The following is a 17,599-nucleotide window of genomic DNA, read 5'->3' as shown; positions in this document are numbered from 1 at the left end:
TGGGCATCCCTTTTCCCAATCTTCAATTTTGGGGGTGTAGGGGGTCTGGGTGGCCGAGGCAGAAGGGAGTGGGCTTTTCTCCTGCTGATTATTATTATTATTTTATTTTTTAAAATTTTTTTATTATTAACACTGCTGGCATCTCCAGACCTGTCGGAGATTTTGGAACATTTCAGAGCTTTAAGAACCAGTGCTTCATTTTGTGCCTCATTTGGGCATAAATCAAAGTGCTCATTTTAATATTGATGAGCTTGTTGTAATCTATTTACATACGATTATCGGAGGCTGCTACAAACCAAGGAAAAAACCACAATTAACCATTTTGGGTATCGATAGCTTAAAACTGGTTTAGCATCAATCGTTAAAGTTACGGTGCGTTTTGAGCATATAGGCCTCTGTCTTTCAAAATATGAGTGTCTTGTATAGTCACCTTCTGAGATGTCCTTGTTACTAAGACCATTTATTGTGCATACTCCATAATAGTAATTAGTGAAAATAATTTCATAGTAGTAACATAGTAAAATAACAGCAGATAAAGACCTGAACGGTCTATCCAGTCTGCCCAATCGTCATACTCATTATACATTCATGATTAAATTGTCTTTTGTTTAATATTTCTGGGCAACAGACCATAGAAGTCCGCCCTGTACTGTTTTTAGGTTTCCATTGCTGGTGTTGCCATTGAAGTCCATGTCAGCCTATCCTAGTCATCTTGTCACTGGAGCTTCTATCAAAGCCCTCCCCAGCTCTTCCTACACCAAATCACCATATATGGAACTCAGACCATGCAGGATTGCTCAGTACCAGCTTTAGTTTGCTTTATACCATTCATTTTCTAATTAAAGATCCTTTGTGTTCATCCCACACAGTGGTCTTCGCTTCACGCGTTTGCCAAGTTCTACAGAGTGGATGTTGCTGCCAGGCAGGACTCTACCTTCAGGTCCTCAGTGTTTAGAACTGGCACAAGATATTTTTGTGTATTAAAACAAAGCAGCATATTTCTGCTACACAATGGCCACGGATTTGGACTTGGATGATGAGATGTACAGTGTCAGCATCTATGAGACAAACTTTTTTTACTTTTTTTTTTTGTTACATAGAATTTTCTGGACCCCAGTTCGTTTGCAAAAGTTGGATAGTTCCAAGTCTAATAGATGCTGGTACTGTCATCTTGAAGTAGGAACACTGGATCACATGTTGTTTCATTGTCCCTTGATACTTAACTTTTGGAAGTTTATTTGGGGTAAAATTAATAGGATATTGGAGGCTTCTATTCCACTTATGACATTGTTTTATTTGGGACTTTATTTCAACATAAGAGTCCAGTTGATGCAAACAAAAGCAGACTTCTTATTTTTGACGGGGGTAGCTATGCAGTTAATAACACGAAATTGGAAGAACTGGGACAGATTGAATTTTAACTTTTGGTGGGAAACTTTGTCAATATTAGATTTGAAAGAAGGAATTCTGAACAACTAGGCCATAATAAAAAAATTTAAAGAAACATGGGGTTCATTAGCAGAATTTGTTAAAACTGATTAACCAAATAGGCCTTTAATTCCTAATTGATTTTTACACACATTCAGGGAGGGAGAGTGGAAGGGAGGGAATGTACTATGTATTATCTGTTGGGATACAAGTGTCTTGGTGTATTGATTGTATATTTTTTGCACTTTGTACTTGATTTGAAAATTAATAAAGAATTTAAAAAAATAAAAAGAGCTATGAAGCAGTAGTGTAGCTATTCAAGGTGCTTGCATTGAGTATACGCTAGAGAATGACACGGGAACAAATTTTTCCCCATCTCCATGGGAACTCATTTTTCTGTCCCCGTGAGTTATTTTCCTATCCCTGCCCCGTTCCTGCAAGCTCTGCCCTCATTTGCACAAGCCTCAAACACTTTAAAATCATAAGTGTTCAAGGCTTGTGTGGTTAAGGCAGTGTTTACAGGAATGGGGCAGGGACAGCAACAAAACTCACGGGATGGGATGGGGAAAATCAGTTCCTGCGGGGACGGGGATAAATTTGTCCCAGTATCATTCTCTAGTACACATCCCCAGTGGCGTACCTAGGGTATGTGGCACCCGGGGCCCATCATTTTTTGACACCCCCCCCCCCCCCCCATGTAAAAATTTTTTTTTTTTTTTTTGCAATAACCATGAAATGGAATAAATGGTCAGAATAGAAACAGGCAGTGAAAATTTTCTTTTATTGAACCTCATTTATGTAACCATTATTCCAAACATAACATAACATAAATTATGTCTAAATTGTCATGACATTAGAAGTACATATGGAGTAGTTGCAGGGATGCTTGGGACAGTTCTGATTGTGTTAGTTCGGTTTTATGTGTTTTTTGAATAGAAGGGTTTTTATTTCTTTTTGAAGGTTTTGCAGTCTGTGGTCGATGTCAATTGGTTGTAGAGTTGGGGGTCGAGTGTTGCAGCTCGAATGGCTAGGAGGTTGTCGAACAGTTTTTTTCTTTTGACGTTTTTGGTTGGAGGGTGTGTGAATGGTGCGTGAGTTCTCCTATGTCTGTTTGAAGTGGATTGAATTATTTAGCTGAAGAAATTAGTTACCCGCCCATTCCACACACATTAATTCTCTTCCATTTTTGTTCCCATTATAAAAAACACTGATAAGTTCCCAGAAAAAAAATACATTAAAATAAGAAGTGAAAACAAAGGCCCCTACAGATGAGAACATAACATAAGAATAGCCTAACTGGGTCAGACCAATGGTCCATCATGCCCAGTAGACCATTCTCATGGTAGCCAATCCAGGACACTAATACCTGGTCAAAACCCAAAGAGTAGCAACATTCCATGCTACCGATCCAGGGCAAGCAGACACTTTCCCCATGTCTTAATAACAGATTATGGACTTTTCCTCCAGGAATTTGTCCAAATCTTTCTTAAAACCAGCTACACTATCTGCTTTTACCATAACTTCTGGCCACTTCATTTTTAAGTTTAGATCTTTCCTTTCAAACAGAGACCTTGCTAGATGTCAAATACAGCACAAGGTAACTTCACATGGACTTAGCTGTGCAGGAAATGTGAATCTCCTCATACACCCACCATATAGTGCAAAAATGTGCAAAGGTCTGTTTTTTTCTTTCAATCACTACATAGCCTAATGCCACACAAGCAGCGCTGTTACAAACATATTCTGTAGGTCAATGCTAAGGATAACAAAGTTTCCTTCCTTGGACCAGAAGGAGATAAACCACTGGAAGAGATCCCAAAACAACACCCAAAGACCCACTCAGTGTGTGAATCAGTTGAGTGGAGTGGACTAACTGGGGGGTGGAAATGGGCCCAGAGTTTGCTCAGCAGAATTTCCCAGACCACCTCTTCCTCTCAACACATTGACACGCTGCCACCATCACCACTAGGAACACCTCACTGGGTAGGCCAGCTATGCTATAAACTTTATAAAACACATTATTATATTTTCTTATAAAGCACATATTTTAACTGACCTCTCTGACATCCTCAGCCTTTCCATTCACAAAAATAGAAGGAAGAAAAGTTCCCATTTCCTGCTGTCTCATGTCCCCGGCCTATACAATATTTTTTTTCTGCAGACCCTTCAAAAGTCTGACCAAATCCTCGTTTCACTTGCATTATAAAGTACTGAGGATGCCATCTCTCCCCAATCCCAGGTCCTAAAGTCTAAGACAGTAGCGCAAACTAATGCTGCCAGATACAGGAAAAAAAAATTTTGATTCGATTCAGCCCTATTGAATTGGTTTTTCAATTCGATTTTCCTGCCCAGTTGGGTGATTTTTTTCAAAACTCCTGGTGGGTTTTATAGCTTTTTCACCCCCTTTGGCTTCTCCTAACCACACTGGCGCTGTGGTGTAAATAAAATAAAGAAACAAAAAGGACTTTTCCTCTTTCTGTTAAATCCTAGCTCACGTTTGCAGTCCAACACCAGCTCTGGCAGGATACACATTTCAAATCTGACATGTTATAATCACAAAACAGAAAATAAAATTAATTTTTCTACCTTTTGTTGTCTGGTTATATTTCAAATCTTGTTGGTCCAAGGCTCTGGTTTTCTTCTGATAACTTGCTTGCCAGGGTCTCCTTCTTTCTGCATGCTAACCATCCATCTGCCAACTCTGTCCTCCCTTTCCATTTCCCTTCCCTTCCCAGGAAGTCTGGTATCTTTCCTTTTTTTCATCTCCCTCCACAGATCCACCTTTTCTTAAATACCCTTTCATCCGGCATCTCTCCCTCCTTCCCCACCATCCCAGAGTCCACCATCTCTCCCTTTCTTTTCCTAATTACCCTCCTATCCAGTATCTCTATCCCTCCTCCACACCATCCCTTGTGTCCAATTTCTCTCCCTTTCTGTTCCTTCCCTCCCTAAATCCCATGGTCCATCATCTCTCTCCCTCTCCTCTATTTTCAGACCCATTATTTCTTCCCCCCCCCAAAGTTTGGCATATGCATGTCTCTTTGAACACCCCCTTCCCTCCGTGTACTTCTAAATCATGGTCCCCCCCCAAAGGCCTGTCCCCCCTTAAAGGTCTGCCTGTTCCACCTTGAAGGCCTGCACCCCCCTTGAAGGCCTGTCCCTTCCCCTTGTAGGCCTGTCCCCCCCTTGAAGGCCTGCCTGCCTGTCCCCCCCTTGAAGGTCTGCACCCCCCGAAGGCCTGCACCCCCCGAAGGCCTGTCCCCCACTTGAAGGCCTGTCCCACCCCCTTGTAGCTTCTCCCCCCCCCTTGTAGGCCTGTCCCCCCTTGAAGGCCTGCCTGCCTGCCTATCCCCCCTTGAAGGCCTGTCCCCCCTTGAAGGCCTGCACCCCCTTGAAGGCCTGCACCACCCCCCTCGAAGGCCTGCACTCCCTTGAAGGTCTGCACCCCCCCCCGAAGGCCTGTCCCCCACTTGAAGGCTTGTACCACCCCCTTGTAGCTTCTCCCCCCCTTGTAGGCCTGTCCCCCCCTTGAAGGCCTGCACCCCCTTGAAGGACTGCACCCCCCCGAAGGCCTGCACTCCCTTGAAGGTCTGCACCCCCCCGAAGGCCTGTCCCCCCCTTGAAGGCCTGTCCCACCCCCTTGTAGGCCTGTCCCCCCCTTGTAGGCCTGTCCCCCCTTTAAGGCCTGCCTGCCTGCCTTTCCCCCCCTTGAAGGCCTGTCTCCCCCTTGAAGGCCTGTCCCCCCCCTTGAAGGCCTGTCCCCCCCCTTGTAGGCCTGTCCCCCCCCCTTGTAGGCCTGTCCCCCCCTTGAAGGCCTGCCTGCCTTTCCCCCCTTGAAGGCCTGTTCCCCCCCTTGAAGGCCTGCACCCCCTTGAAGGTCTGCACCCCCCCAAAGGCCTACACCCCCCCCCGAAGGCCTGCCCCCCTTGAAGGCCTGCACCCCTTGAAGGTCTGCACCCCCCCCCCCGAAGGCCTGTCCCCCCTTGAAGGCCTGCCTGCCTGCCTGCCTGCCTGTCACCCCCCTCCCCCTTGAAAATTTACATGTACAGCATAGATTTTTGTGTGTGAACTTTAGGCCCCTTGGTTTTCTAAGAATATAAATAAGGAAACTCTTTAGTTTCTGGGTTTTTGCTTTTTTAAATCTGTGAAATACAGAGGCACTAAGATGGCTTCTCCAGGGCAGACCTTGCATAGCTGACTTTCTCTGTTCCTCTATGTGCAGCAGACGGGAAGATCAGAAAACCAGATCTCCTCCTCCTGTACGCTCCTCTAGTACTGCACCAACTTCCTCTCCGACGTCAGAGGCATCGCTTGCCTGCCCGCCCGCCCCACCCTGAAGGCCTGATGCCCCGACCCACCCCGAAGGACCGCTCGCCCCCCTGGCCTCCCCGCACCACCTATGAAGCAGCCGCAGCAGGATCGCGAAGTCAGCGTCAGCGATCCCTGCGCTGCTTCCTGCGCCACGGTCCCGCCCCTCCTCTGACGTCAGAGGAGGGGCGGGATCGCGGCGCAGGAAGCAGCGCAGGGATGCTGACGCTGACTTCGCGATCCTGCTGCGGGCTGCTTCACAGGTGATGCAGGAAGGTCAGTGGGGCGAGCGGTCCTTCGGGGGTGGCGGGGGACTGAACGGCAAGGCCGGGAACACCCCCTTAGGGCTGGCACCCGGGGCGGCCCGCCCTCCCCGCCCCCCCCTAGGTACGCCACTGCACATCCCTATCAGAGGTGCCAAGCTGCATTTTCCTCCCTTCTCTCTCCTGCCCTCTGCACATGGTCCAGCATCTCTCCCTTCTCTTCCCAGCCTCTGCAAAGCTCTTGTAATTCTCATGTCTTAAAATCATTTTATTCTTCACCTGGGCAGCACAAGCAGCTGCATCATTCATAGGCTGCTTGCGTCCTGAACCAGTGCACCTTTTATGAACCATCCTGCCCTTGAGAAAACAGAGTTGCTTCACAAGAGGTGGGACTGTACTACTGGTAATGCCTGGGAGGAAGACCGGGGATGATTTTAAGGTAGAAGGAGGAAGAAATTGTGAAAGTTTTGCCCCACAGGCCAGGAAGGAAGAGATACAGGTTTGTAAACAGGGAAGGGGGGAGGGTGGACACCCCCAACTCCTGTTAAAAATTCCTGGCTTCACCACTGGGATGAAGTAGCAAAGGAGATATCTGCTTCATCCAGGGCAAGACTTTATGCTTCTGGAGGATTTTTATAAATAAAATAAATCTTTTCGGAAAGCATTATAAAAATTTGATGAATAATACAACAAAAATATGTACCGTATATACTCAAATATAAGTCGAGACTCCCAGTTCCTCCCAAAGGAGGAAAAAAAAATTAATAATAAAAATGGTTAACTCGAATATAAATTGGGGGCTTAATATTCAAGTGCCATGCCCTGCCAGGACCTTCACCCAGTGTCACCTTCATCCAGTGTCCCCCTCCATCACGCCCTCCTCTGCAAGGTTCTGCACTCAGCCCCCCTTCCCTCCCTGCCCTGCACTCAGTCCCATTCCATACCAGGCTGTAAACCAAGTCCTCTTCCTGCCAGGCTCCGAATACTGTCCCCCTCCCTGCCAGGCTCTGAACACTGTCCCACCTTCTTCCCTGTACCCTCTGCCCCCTAAAAAGAGCCAACCTCATCAGTGATGTCACAATAACTTGATTGTCCCATACTCCCCTCTGCCCTCTAACCCAGCCAGCAGATTAACCCCTCCCCTTAACTTAAACCACCTAGTGGTAGGCCAGCTCAGGAAGGATCCCCCCCATCTCCTTCCCCGGCCGACACTAACAATTACCACACTCCCTCCTTCCCTCCCTTGCGTACCTGTTTGTTCCGTCCAACATGTAAAAGTAAGTAGCCAGCAGCACACCCAGGCCAGCATGCAGCAGCGAGCTTTTCGTGCTGCCGGACGGCCCTGCACTGCTCCTTGATAGGTTGCTGCGAGAACTGTCAATCCCGTGAGAACTTACGGCAGCTTATCAAGGAGCGGTGCAGGGCTGGCCGGCAGCACGAAAAGCTCGCTGCTGTGTGCCGGCCTGGGTGCGCCACTGGCCACATACCTTTACAATCTTCTGGAGGATTTCAACGTGGGATACACACTGGACCACACAAAAAAACCTTTAGCAGGCAAAGATACAAGTCCAAAATGATTCCCAACTGGGACTATAAGAGAGGAAATAAAGGAATCTCAAGTGCTCACAGCTAAAAGCTCAATGTATCTTGAGAGCTGATAACCATAGGGTGAGCTATCATTGATCCTTATGAATTCTCTCAAATTATTTATCAAAAACACTCTGTGTATTTTTTGTATTTTTTAGTATTTTTTTAAATATTTCTCACAAAAAAGTTTTTTTAAATATATATATATATATGCATTTTCTTCTTATAATATACTTATTAGTACTTTTAAGTTTCCTTCTTTGAGTCTTCAAGTACTTATCTCAATAATGTAGTGACATAATAGCAATGGCTACGGAAGATCTCCGTTTCGCTCTAATTGATTTTATAAGAGCTTCATCAGGTGAAACTGACGTTATCACTACAAAAAAGAAGAAAAACAAAATATCCATTTAAAAAATATTTAAATAGTGTGATAAATAATATCAAAATTTGAATTTTACATGCTTGTATTAAAGAATGCTCTAGGACATCACTTTTGGTTGTACTTTAGGACTACTTAACCTAATCTGAACATAACTTTAAAAGTTAAAAAAACTATTATAACTGCTGTTGTTTTAAACGTACTGTATGTATTAGGCTTCTACTAGCTGAAACACGTTGAAAAAAGCTTATTTATTTAACCATTCAGTAACTCTATAATGAGCTTTAGGTTAAACGTATTTAGGCTTTAGTATCATATAGAACTGAACTTAACAGTCTAAACATACCTATTTAAATCGGCATCGCTCCTACCGGAGACAGGGAGAAAGCGAGAGAAAGACTCTCAGGTCTAACTGCACGCCCTGCTTATTCTCCCTCTAAAGCCGTCTTAGAAAACTGCCGGCCTTCGAAGATTTTAAAATGAAGGCGTCTGATGTCACTTCCGGAAGCGGTAACACTATACAAACTCAAGGTAAACTAAACCAGGAAGGTGACATCATATCTAGAAAATGCCATTGGTTAAAAAAAGATATTCAAAAGGAATGAATCATATTAAATGAAAGCTTGCCAATTGATGGCAATATTCAAGCCAGATGGTTGAAGGCTATGTAAACGGTCTATCCATCTTTGTTCCAAACGTAACAATTTATTGCAGGTCTAACTGCACGCCCTGCTTATTCTCCCTCTAAAGCCGTCTTAGAAAACTGCCAGCCTTCGAAGATTTTAAAATGAAGGCGTCTGATGTCACTTCCGGAAGCGGTAACACTATACAAACTCAAGGTAAACTAAACCAGGAAGGTGACATCATATCTAGAAAATGCCATTTTAAAATCTTCGAAGGCTGGCAGTTTTCTAAGACGGCTTTAGAGGGAGAATAAGCAGGGCGTGCAGTTAGACCTGAGAGTCTTTCTCTCGCTTTCTCCCTGTCTCCGGTAGGAGCGATGCCGATTTAAATAGGTATGTTTAGACTGTTAAGTTCAGTTCTATATGATACTAAAGCCTAAATACGTTTAACCTAAAGCTCATTATAGAGTTACTGAATGGTTAAATAAATAAGCTTTTTTCAACGTGTTTCAGCTAGTAGAAGCCTAATACATACAGTACGTTTAAAACAACAGCAGTTATAATAGTTTTTTTAACTTTTAAAGTTATGTTCAGATTAGGTTAAGTAGTCCTAAAGTACAACCAAAAGTGATGTCCTAGAGCGTTCTTTAATACAAGCATGTAAAATTCAAATTTTGATATTATTTATCACACTATTTAAATATTTTTTAAATGGATATTTTGTTTTTCTTCTTTTTTGTAGTGATAACGTCAGTTTCACCTGATGAAGCTCTTATAAAATCAATTAGAGCGAAACGGAGATCTTCCGTAGCCATTGCTATTATGTCACTACATTATTGAGATACGTACTTGAAGACTCATAGAAGGAAACTTAAAAGTACTAATAAGTATATTATAAGAAGAAAATGCATATATATATATATTTAAAAAAACTTTTTTGTGAGAAATATTTTTAAAAATACTAAAAAATACAAAAAATACACAGTGTTTTTGATAAATAATTTGAGAGAATTCATAAGGATCAATGATAGCTCACCCTATGGTTATCAGCTCTCAAGATACATTGAGCTTTTAGCTGTGAGCGCTTGAGATTCCTTTATTTCCTCTCTTATAGTCCCAGTTGGGAATCATTTTGGACTTGTATCTTTGCCTGCTAAAGGTTTTTTTGTGTGTTTCACATATTTTTTCGAGGTTATTGAATACACACTGGACCACCAGGGAACCAACAGGTACTCAAGGGAGGGTGGCAATTGTAAGGCAGGCCTGCAGGAAGTCTGGGAGGGTTTTGGGTAGTCACTGGGGGATGAACCAAATATAAACTGGGACCCCCATTTTTATGCCAATTTTTTGGCCCAAAAATCCTGGTTTATATTTAGTATATACGGTAGGCATCACTGAGAACAAGCTTAATATGGCTGTTCTTGATAGCTGGCTTAGGTTTTATGGGTTCCAGATACCTGCTGATGCTATGAAGCTTCTGTTCTAGAGCTTAAGCTTTAGTACAATAGAACACAAGTTCTGTATAATTCTTATATTGCATGCAAAAGAGTGCCTTATTTTCCAGTTCAATAACTAATGCAGTAGACTGAGATCCAGGGAAGCTAAGGTTCAGATTTCCCATTAATGCTCTTGGTGTGGTAGTCACAGTACTCTGGGCCTTGGAAAGATGACTAATTATATCCAGATTCATAAAGTGATAACTAGTGAGTACAAAAAGGTTTATTGCATACAATCACATAAAAATGGCTTAAAATTTCAAAACACCCAAAACAAATAATAAACTTTAGGCATCTATAAAGTTTTTAATTTGGGGTGTGATTTGTGTAATGAATTTTGTGCACTATACATCATTTATTTTTGAAGCCCTTCATCATGATTAAGAATGTTAAATGATTTAACAGGGTTGAGAATTATGTGCAAGAGAAGTTGTTTTATATCCATTAACATATGAATGATTATGTGTGTGTATATTTGTGTAATATTTATTAGTTATCTCTCGCTCATATATATTTAGACCGATATACCATATATATTCAAATATAAGCAGAGATTTTTAGGCCAAAAATGGGGTCTCGGTTTATGTTTGGGTCAGTAGCCACCCAGCCCCCTCCAGGACCTTTTGTAGGCCTCCACTGGGCCTGCTGTAAGACCTGGTAGTCCTGCAGTGGGCTGGGACAGGAAGGATCTCTTCCATCTCCTGTTCTGGCCGACTCTTAACAACTCTTCGTCTGCCTGATTTGTAAAAAGTGTACCTTTAAAATCTCTGGTGGTTCAGGGGTGGGCCGGGACAGGAGCGATCTTTCTAAGCTCCTGCCCCGCACAGATAGGCTATCTAAATGGTGGCTATGAGTTCCCATGATCTCGCAAGGTTGCTGCAAGAACTCGCAACCACCATTCAGTTTATATAGCGGCTCTGCATGGGGCAGAAGTGTAGGAAGATTGCTTCTGCCCCGGTTCACCGTTGGACCACCAGAGATTTTAAAGGTGCACTTTTTACTTATCGGGGAGTTGGGAGGGAGGTGAGGGGGCAGGGGGCATGAAGGATTCCTCCTGTCATGGCCCACCGCTGGACCATCAGGGCTGCAAGGCGTCAGGAAAGAGGGGGGACAGGGTGCACAGCCTGGCAAGGAATGAGGGAAGGGGTTGGATACAGAGACTGGCAGGGAAAGACACTTGAATATAAGCACCCCCCTCAGTTTATATTTGTCAACCTTTTTCCTCCTCTGGGTTTTTTTGTTCGGGGTTTTTATTTTTTTTTTGGGGGGGGGAGTTTACTTTAGCAGATTTTCTGAGATTTTTTTTCTTTGTTGCTAATTGTAGTGTGTGATGATTGGAAAGGAGACCTTTCTTAAGGATAAATCCCACCGTCCTTGCCCAAGAGTGATAGTGAGGCAGATTGTTTCTTTCTGGTTCATTTATTAAATCCCTTATCTATCCCTATGTAGAATGACTATGAAGAGGAAGCAGACATGGACTCCAGGACTAGCATGACTCAGGGGGACCAACTGCGCGCCTTAAAAAGCCAGCGACAACCACGCTCTGCCACCACTGGAGCTCTGAGGTAACCCCCAGAACCTGATGGTTAAGTCCCCTACACATGAACTTGACATAATAGTTGTGTGTCTTAATTTTAAAAACGAGCTTGGGGAGGAAGTACAGACTAAATATTTGGTAAGAGAGACTGTTATGGCAAAATGTTTCTGGTATACTAGGCAGTTTCGCTTTGGGATTTGAGATTTCCCTCTTTCTAACCAAGACTGATTCATTAGTATTAGAGCAACAAGATTTCTATTATGTGTGCCCCCTCCCCCCACTGGTGTTTGTGTGTGTCCTGTAGAATAGAATTGATTTATACGATTACAATAATAGAGAGCTATACACAAGTTCATTTGCAAGCCCCCTGTATTTTGTTTATATGATATGTTTAAAATCATCCCCATTCTTAAGAATTGACATGGAAGTTATATTATATTCTTACATGACTCCTTAGTGTGTGTTACTTAGTGTAAGATGATTTGTTTGTGCAGCCAGTTGAGATAGCCTGCCTTGTGGAAATAATTAATTGAACTGCCATTTTAAGTCCAGCATTTGTAGCCATAAACACATCCTGCAAGTTTTTTTTCCATTGCCTGGTAACAGAACCTGAAAGGAGGAAGGTTTGAATAACAAATCTATAATCCTTTTATCTTTGTAATTTCTTCTTGTATTAGAAAGTTCTCTTGGATATTGTTTTCATAAATAATTATAATACCACTAGTCTTTAAGCCTGTTACATTAACGGGTGCTAGAATAGATGTGTCTGTCTGTCTGTGTTTCTTTATCTCTCTCTCCTTGGCTGCTGTCTGTGTCCTTCTGTCTTCCCCACCCCCTCCTGAGCAAAGCTGTCTGCCCCAGCACACACCTCCACCCAAAGCAGCCCCCTTTCCCTCTCCCTGTCTCTCCATGGCCCTCTTCTGTCTTCCCCCCCAGAGCAAAGCTGTTTGCCCCAAGCACACCCCTCCCCCAAAGAATCCCCCTTTCCCTCTCCCTGTCTCTCCATGGCCCCTTCTGTCTTCCCCACAGAGCAAAGCTGTTTGCCCCAAGCACACCCCTCCCCCAAAGCAGCCCCTTTCCCTCTCCCTGTCTCTCCATGGCCCCTTCTGTCTTCCCCCAGAGCAAAGCTGTTTGCCCCAAGCACACCCCTCCCCCAAAGCAGCCCCCTTTCCCTCTCCCTGTCTCTCCATGGCCTCTTCTGTCTTCCCCCTCAGAGCAAAACTATCTGTCCTCAGCACACCTCCCCCCCAAAGCAGCCCCCTTTCCTCTCCCTATCTCTCCATGGCCCCTTCTGTCTCCCCCCAGCACACCTCTCCCCCCAAAGCAGCCCCCTTTCCCTCTCCCCCTGACCCCTATATTGATCCCTTTCTTACCCTCCCTCCATCCCGGCGTCTTCTGGCCTGCTCCTCTTCAAAGCAGCCTGCGATCATGGTGGCCGGCTTTAGCGAACCTTGCAGGCCGCTCTCCAACTCGGTAGCATGTTCCCTCTGATGCGATCCCGTGTGTCAGAGGGAACGTGCTACTGAGGTTAGAGAGTGGCCTGCGAGGTTCTTTAAAGCCGGCCACAATCAAGGGCTGCTCTGAAGAGGAGGATCAGCAGCGGTGAGTGAGGGCCGAGGACACGGGCAGGGAGAGAGCTTGCCTGCGCTTCTGGTTGGTGAGTGAAGGCCGGAGGAGGGGAGTGTCCAGAATGTTCCCTGCCGCCGGGTTCTAAAATGGAACACGGCCACGGATCACACACTACAGCGGCAGGGATCATGCTGTTTTAACAGCGCATGCGCAGGTAAGGTTTTATTATATAGGATTTTCTGAGTAAAGGGCTTATTATGCACAACTCTTTGTTGGGATATAAGTGAAGCAACTCTTGTAGGCAACATAAAACGTGGATTATGTTTTGCTCTTGGAAATTTTTTCCTTCTGAAGTGTGGTCTTCTAGAATGAGGCAGAAGATACACTCCAAACTCCTTGTGTTGTCTTTCAGCAAAGATCATGTGGTAATTAAGGCAACTGGAATGAAAGCCAAGGTATGGATGCATTCAGTTTAGTACCACTATGTATGACAGGATATGGAGTTTGTTAAAGGGGTAGGCAGTGTAGGTCAGTAAAGGGGGAAACTGAAAATGAGCAAAGTAGTATCATTCTTGCTATTCTAATAACCTGAATGCTGTGTGTATCGGCGTTTTGCCTTGAAATACAATGAAGGGACGAATAATAAATCTATAAAATAAAGTAGCAAGCTTCAGTTCTTAAAATATTAGGTGATACCTGATTACATGGATGCGAATCAAAGCAATATGATCATCTTTCTTAGCAGCTCTCGAGTCCCTTGTTGCAATTTACATATCTCTGCTGTTCTGTTATTATGAAAAAATTATTGCCATTGTGTTGTGGGATTTTTTTGTTTGTTTGCTGGTTTTGGAGTTCTTTGCCTATAATGCGGTCATGTTGTTAGTAGAAAAGTTAAAATACAAAACAAAGCATTATAAGAGATGGCAGGGACAACTAACTAGGTGGTAGGGGATAATCATGGGAAAATAAGACTTACTTTTTAGAAATTGTCAGAGTTGACAAAACTGGAATTTAAAGTGCCTCAGCTAGAAGCAAAGATTACAATTTACAGTGAATTTCTTAATATACAGTTCTGGACTTCCAAGGTATATTTTGTTTGAGGAGTTTTTTTTGTACTTGTTATCTAGAAAATGACTTGGTGACTGTTTTCTGCAGCTAGCTGTGGGTAACCTGCAGGAACGGGGGCTGGGGGTTAGAGCCTTGTCACTGTAGTAAATGATCTGCTGCGAGTTGCCTCCCTTCCCACCCCTTCCGGTCAGCAACCCCCCCCACACACACAGAATCGCAGCAGCAGCCTGCTCCATCCCTTGCAGATCCAACAGCCCTCACCTCCATTGGCTGCCTGAACACCAGCGGCAAAAAAAAAACAAAGACAACAAACCTGCGACTCTCCTTTGGCCCCTTTGCGCCTCCCGGGGTGGCCTACCAGCCAGTTGGAAGCTTCCTGCACACAGCGATGCTCCGGGAATCTTCTTGCCGCCGAGTCCCTTCTTCCGATGTAACTTCTGGCAAAACTGGAAGTTACATTGGAAGGAGGGACTTGGCAGCAAGAAGATTCCCGGAGCAGCGCTGCGTGTAAGCCACCTTGGGAGGCGCGAAGGGGCCAAAGAAGGGTAGTTGCAGATTTGTTGTGGGTGTTTTTGCCACCGGCTTTCAGAGAGGAAGAGTGCAAGGGCTGTTGGATCTGGAATAGGGAGGGAGGGGTTTGCTGCGCCACGAAGGAGGGAAGGGTTTGCTTGGGCTTCTGGATGGCTGGAGCTGAAGGGAAGGGAGACAGTTACTGGATCTGGTCTGGGGATTGGGTGGAGAGGTGCCAGACGCACATCTGAGCGCTGAAGAGAGGGGATAGAGGTGTTGGTCCCATGAGAAGAGGGCTAGAGTAAAGGGAGACAGGTGCAGAACCTGAAGGGAGGAAGAGAAAGAAGGAAAGTGAAAGAGAAATGCTGAACCAAGGGGATGAAGGAAGAGTGAGTAGAATACTGAACATAGTGGAGGGAGGAAAGAGAATGTGTGAGAGACACATTGGTATAAGGGAGCAAGAGAGGGGAGAAGCTGGACACAGGGAGATATACAAAAAGAGGGAAGATGGTGGACATGAATGGGAGCATAGGAACAGGGACAAAAGGGAATGCTGCATGGGGGTGGACACACGAAGGGTAATGCTAAACATGGGAGGGTATATGGACACAGAGAAGTTGGCTAGACATGGGGGAGAATAAGAACATAGAAGGAAGATGCTGGACAGGGGGATATAGAAGAGTGATACTGTATACAGGGGAAGGGGGTCATAGAATGGAGAGATGAATGAAGGCAGGGAGATGGAGAAATACTAGAAAGGGATGTATAGGAGACAAAGAGAAGGGAGACACTGAACATGAGGAACAATAAGGACACAGAGATAGAAGATGGATGGTGAGCATGGAGAAAGAAGAAATGTCAAATGGTCAGGAGACAAAAGAAAACAGAGACCAGTGCCTGAGACCAACATGATTTGAAGAATAAAATGACAAGACAATAAAAGGTAGAAAAAAAAATGTTATTTTGTGATTAGAATTAGAGAATGACACGGGGAAAAAATCTGTCCCTGTCACTGCCTGTCACTGGAACACCGTCTCCTTCACTGCCCCATCCCCGCAGCATCCACCCTTCCCTCTCGCCACCTCACTGCCCTTCAGCACCCTTCATGTGGTCCATGCATCTCCCTCCCTCCCCTTACCTTCTCAGCGCATTTTAAGGTTTCAGACTTGTTAAAAGCCGCCAGAGTGTTTGTGCAGTTGCGTGCGTCAGTTGCATCAGAGAAGCTTCTGCCCACACACGCAGGCGACTTCACGTACGCTCCGGCGGCTTTCAACAAGTCTGAATCTTAAAATGCTGCGAAGATAAGGGGGAGGGAGGGAGATAGATTCAGGTGGGTAGGTAGGAAGGAAGGAGGGAGGGGGGGCCGCTCGCGTTCCCTCCCTTAACTGCGGGGACAAGGCCATTCACCGCTCCACAGGGTGGTGGAGGCCTTGTCCCCGTACCTGCTGTGAGCACTTTCCCCATCTACCGTTTTGGCGGGTTACTCACGGCTAGCCGCGGGCAACATCCACTGTGTCATTCTCTAGAATATATCAGATTTGAAATATGTATCCTGCTAGAGCTGGTGTTAGACATAACTGGGGACTGCAAAGCCCAGGTTGTGCTTGTTTAGCTTACAGCTGGCTTAAGGCTCTCTGACCTGGATGGTAGTTGCCCTAATTGTACCTCCCTAACACTATTTCTGCCATGTGTGACTGAAGTATTCTGCTAGCTTGATTTTTCTATGTAGCATTCTGTAGTAATTTGACTTCAGTTTTCTCAGTAGTGGAGGGGATATTTGTGAAGGGGAGGAGAGGGAAGACGGGTTTTGTTGATCCTTGCTCTATATTATTTGTGATTTATAAAATGACAATTGTACAGAATATTGTTTCTTGTTATAATTTTAATAAAATAAGTTCAGTATAAAATCATAACTATTCGAGGCTTGTGCGGATGGGATCAGATGGTTTGTGGGGATGCAGCAGGGACAGGAACTGAGATCGCGCTTATGGGATGGTGACTGAGCTGGTGGGGATAGGGCCAAGCTTGTGGGGGCAGAGTAAAATTTTTTCTCCGTGTCATTCTCTACTGTTATCTCCTTCATTTTGGATTTCCCCACCCCTCAGATGGTATTGTGCCTGGTGACTTGAGGGCTTCATCTTCAGTGCCCTTTCTGTTTTTTAAAGATGCAGAAAAGATTCTGTATTTAAATGCTGTGAGAAACAATTAAAGTTGCTTTGGTTCCTCTAGGTTAGAGGATATGAAAATGCACACAAGATCAACTTCCCAGCCATTCAGGTACGTGTCATTACATACTTGCGTTCCAAAAGTGTTTGTGTCCATTGTTGTAAATAAGTGGAGGCGTGATCTATTGGTTAGAGCAATGTGCTGAAATCTAATCCAATTCAGATACCACTTCTGACCTTGGGTTACTTGCTCTGTACTGTATTGCCTCATGGACTAACTTAGGTTATTAGCTTTTTCTGGGGCTGGGATCTACCTGCTATACCTGAATTCTAGCTTACCTCGATTATGGGTTTGGAAAGGCAATAATACAGTCCAATGCCTTGATAATGATAAATCTGAACTGTGACAACTAGACAAGTGTATTCAACAGCAGAAGCTTTGCACATTTTTGGCAATGGATGGTAGGGGAGACAGTTATCAAGGTTTAGTAAAGGGTGAGCTTTATCCACATTTAATTACCATGGGAGTCTCTAACTTGTGCTATCTCTGTAACACAGGTTGCTGACTTCTGTAGTACAGGTAATTACACAGCTCATGACAGTGACCTGGAATTATGGGGCTATCAAGCCATGGCCCAGTGCTCTCCTGGGCAGCAATGTACA

At 44.6% G+C, this 17,599-nt stretch overlaps 1 protein-coding gene across 2 annotated transcripts in view; it reads left to right on the top strand.

Moving 5' to 3' along the window:
• CDC14A (cell division cycle 14A) overlaps positions 1–17,599 on the top strand; it is a 210,273-nt gene that overhangs the window by 149,887 nt on the left and 42,787 nt on the right. For both annotated transcript variants that reach the window (XM_033915989.1, XM_033915988.1), the window contains exons 12-13: positions 11,537–11,652; positions 17,001–17,048. In XM_033915989.1, the coding sequence (XP_033771880.1) occupies positions 11,537–11,652; positions 17,001–17,048 (164 nt within the window). The remainder of the gene's footprint in view (positions 1–11,536; positions 11,653–17,000; positions 17,049–17,599) is intronic.

The sequence above is a fragment of the Geotrypetes seraphini genome, chromosome 12, assembly GCF_902459505.1.
Source record: "Geotrypetes seraphini chromosome 12, aGeoSer1.1, whole genome shotgun sequence".
NCBI lineage: Eukaryota > Metazoa > Chordata > Amphibia > Gymnophiona > Dermophiidae > Geotrypetes > Geotrypetes seraphini.
This window is presented reverse-complemented; position numbering and strand designations above follow the sequence as displayed.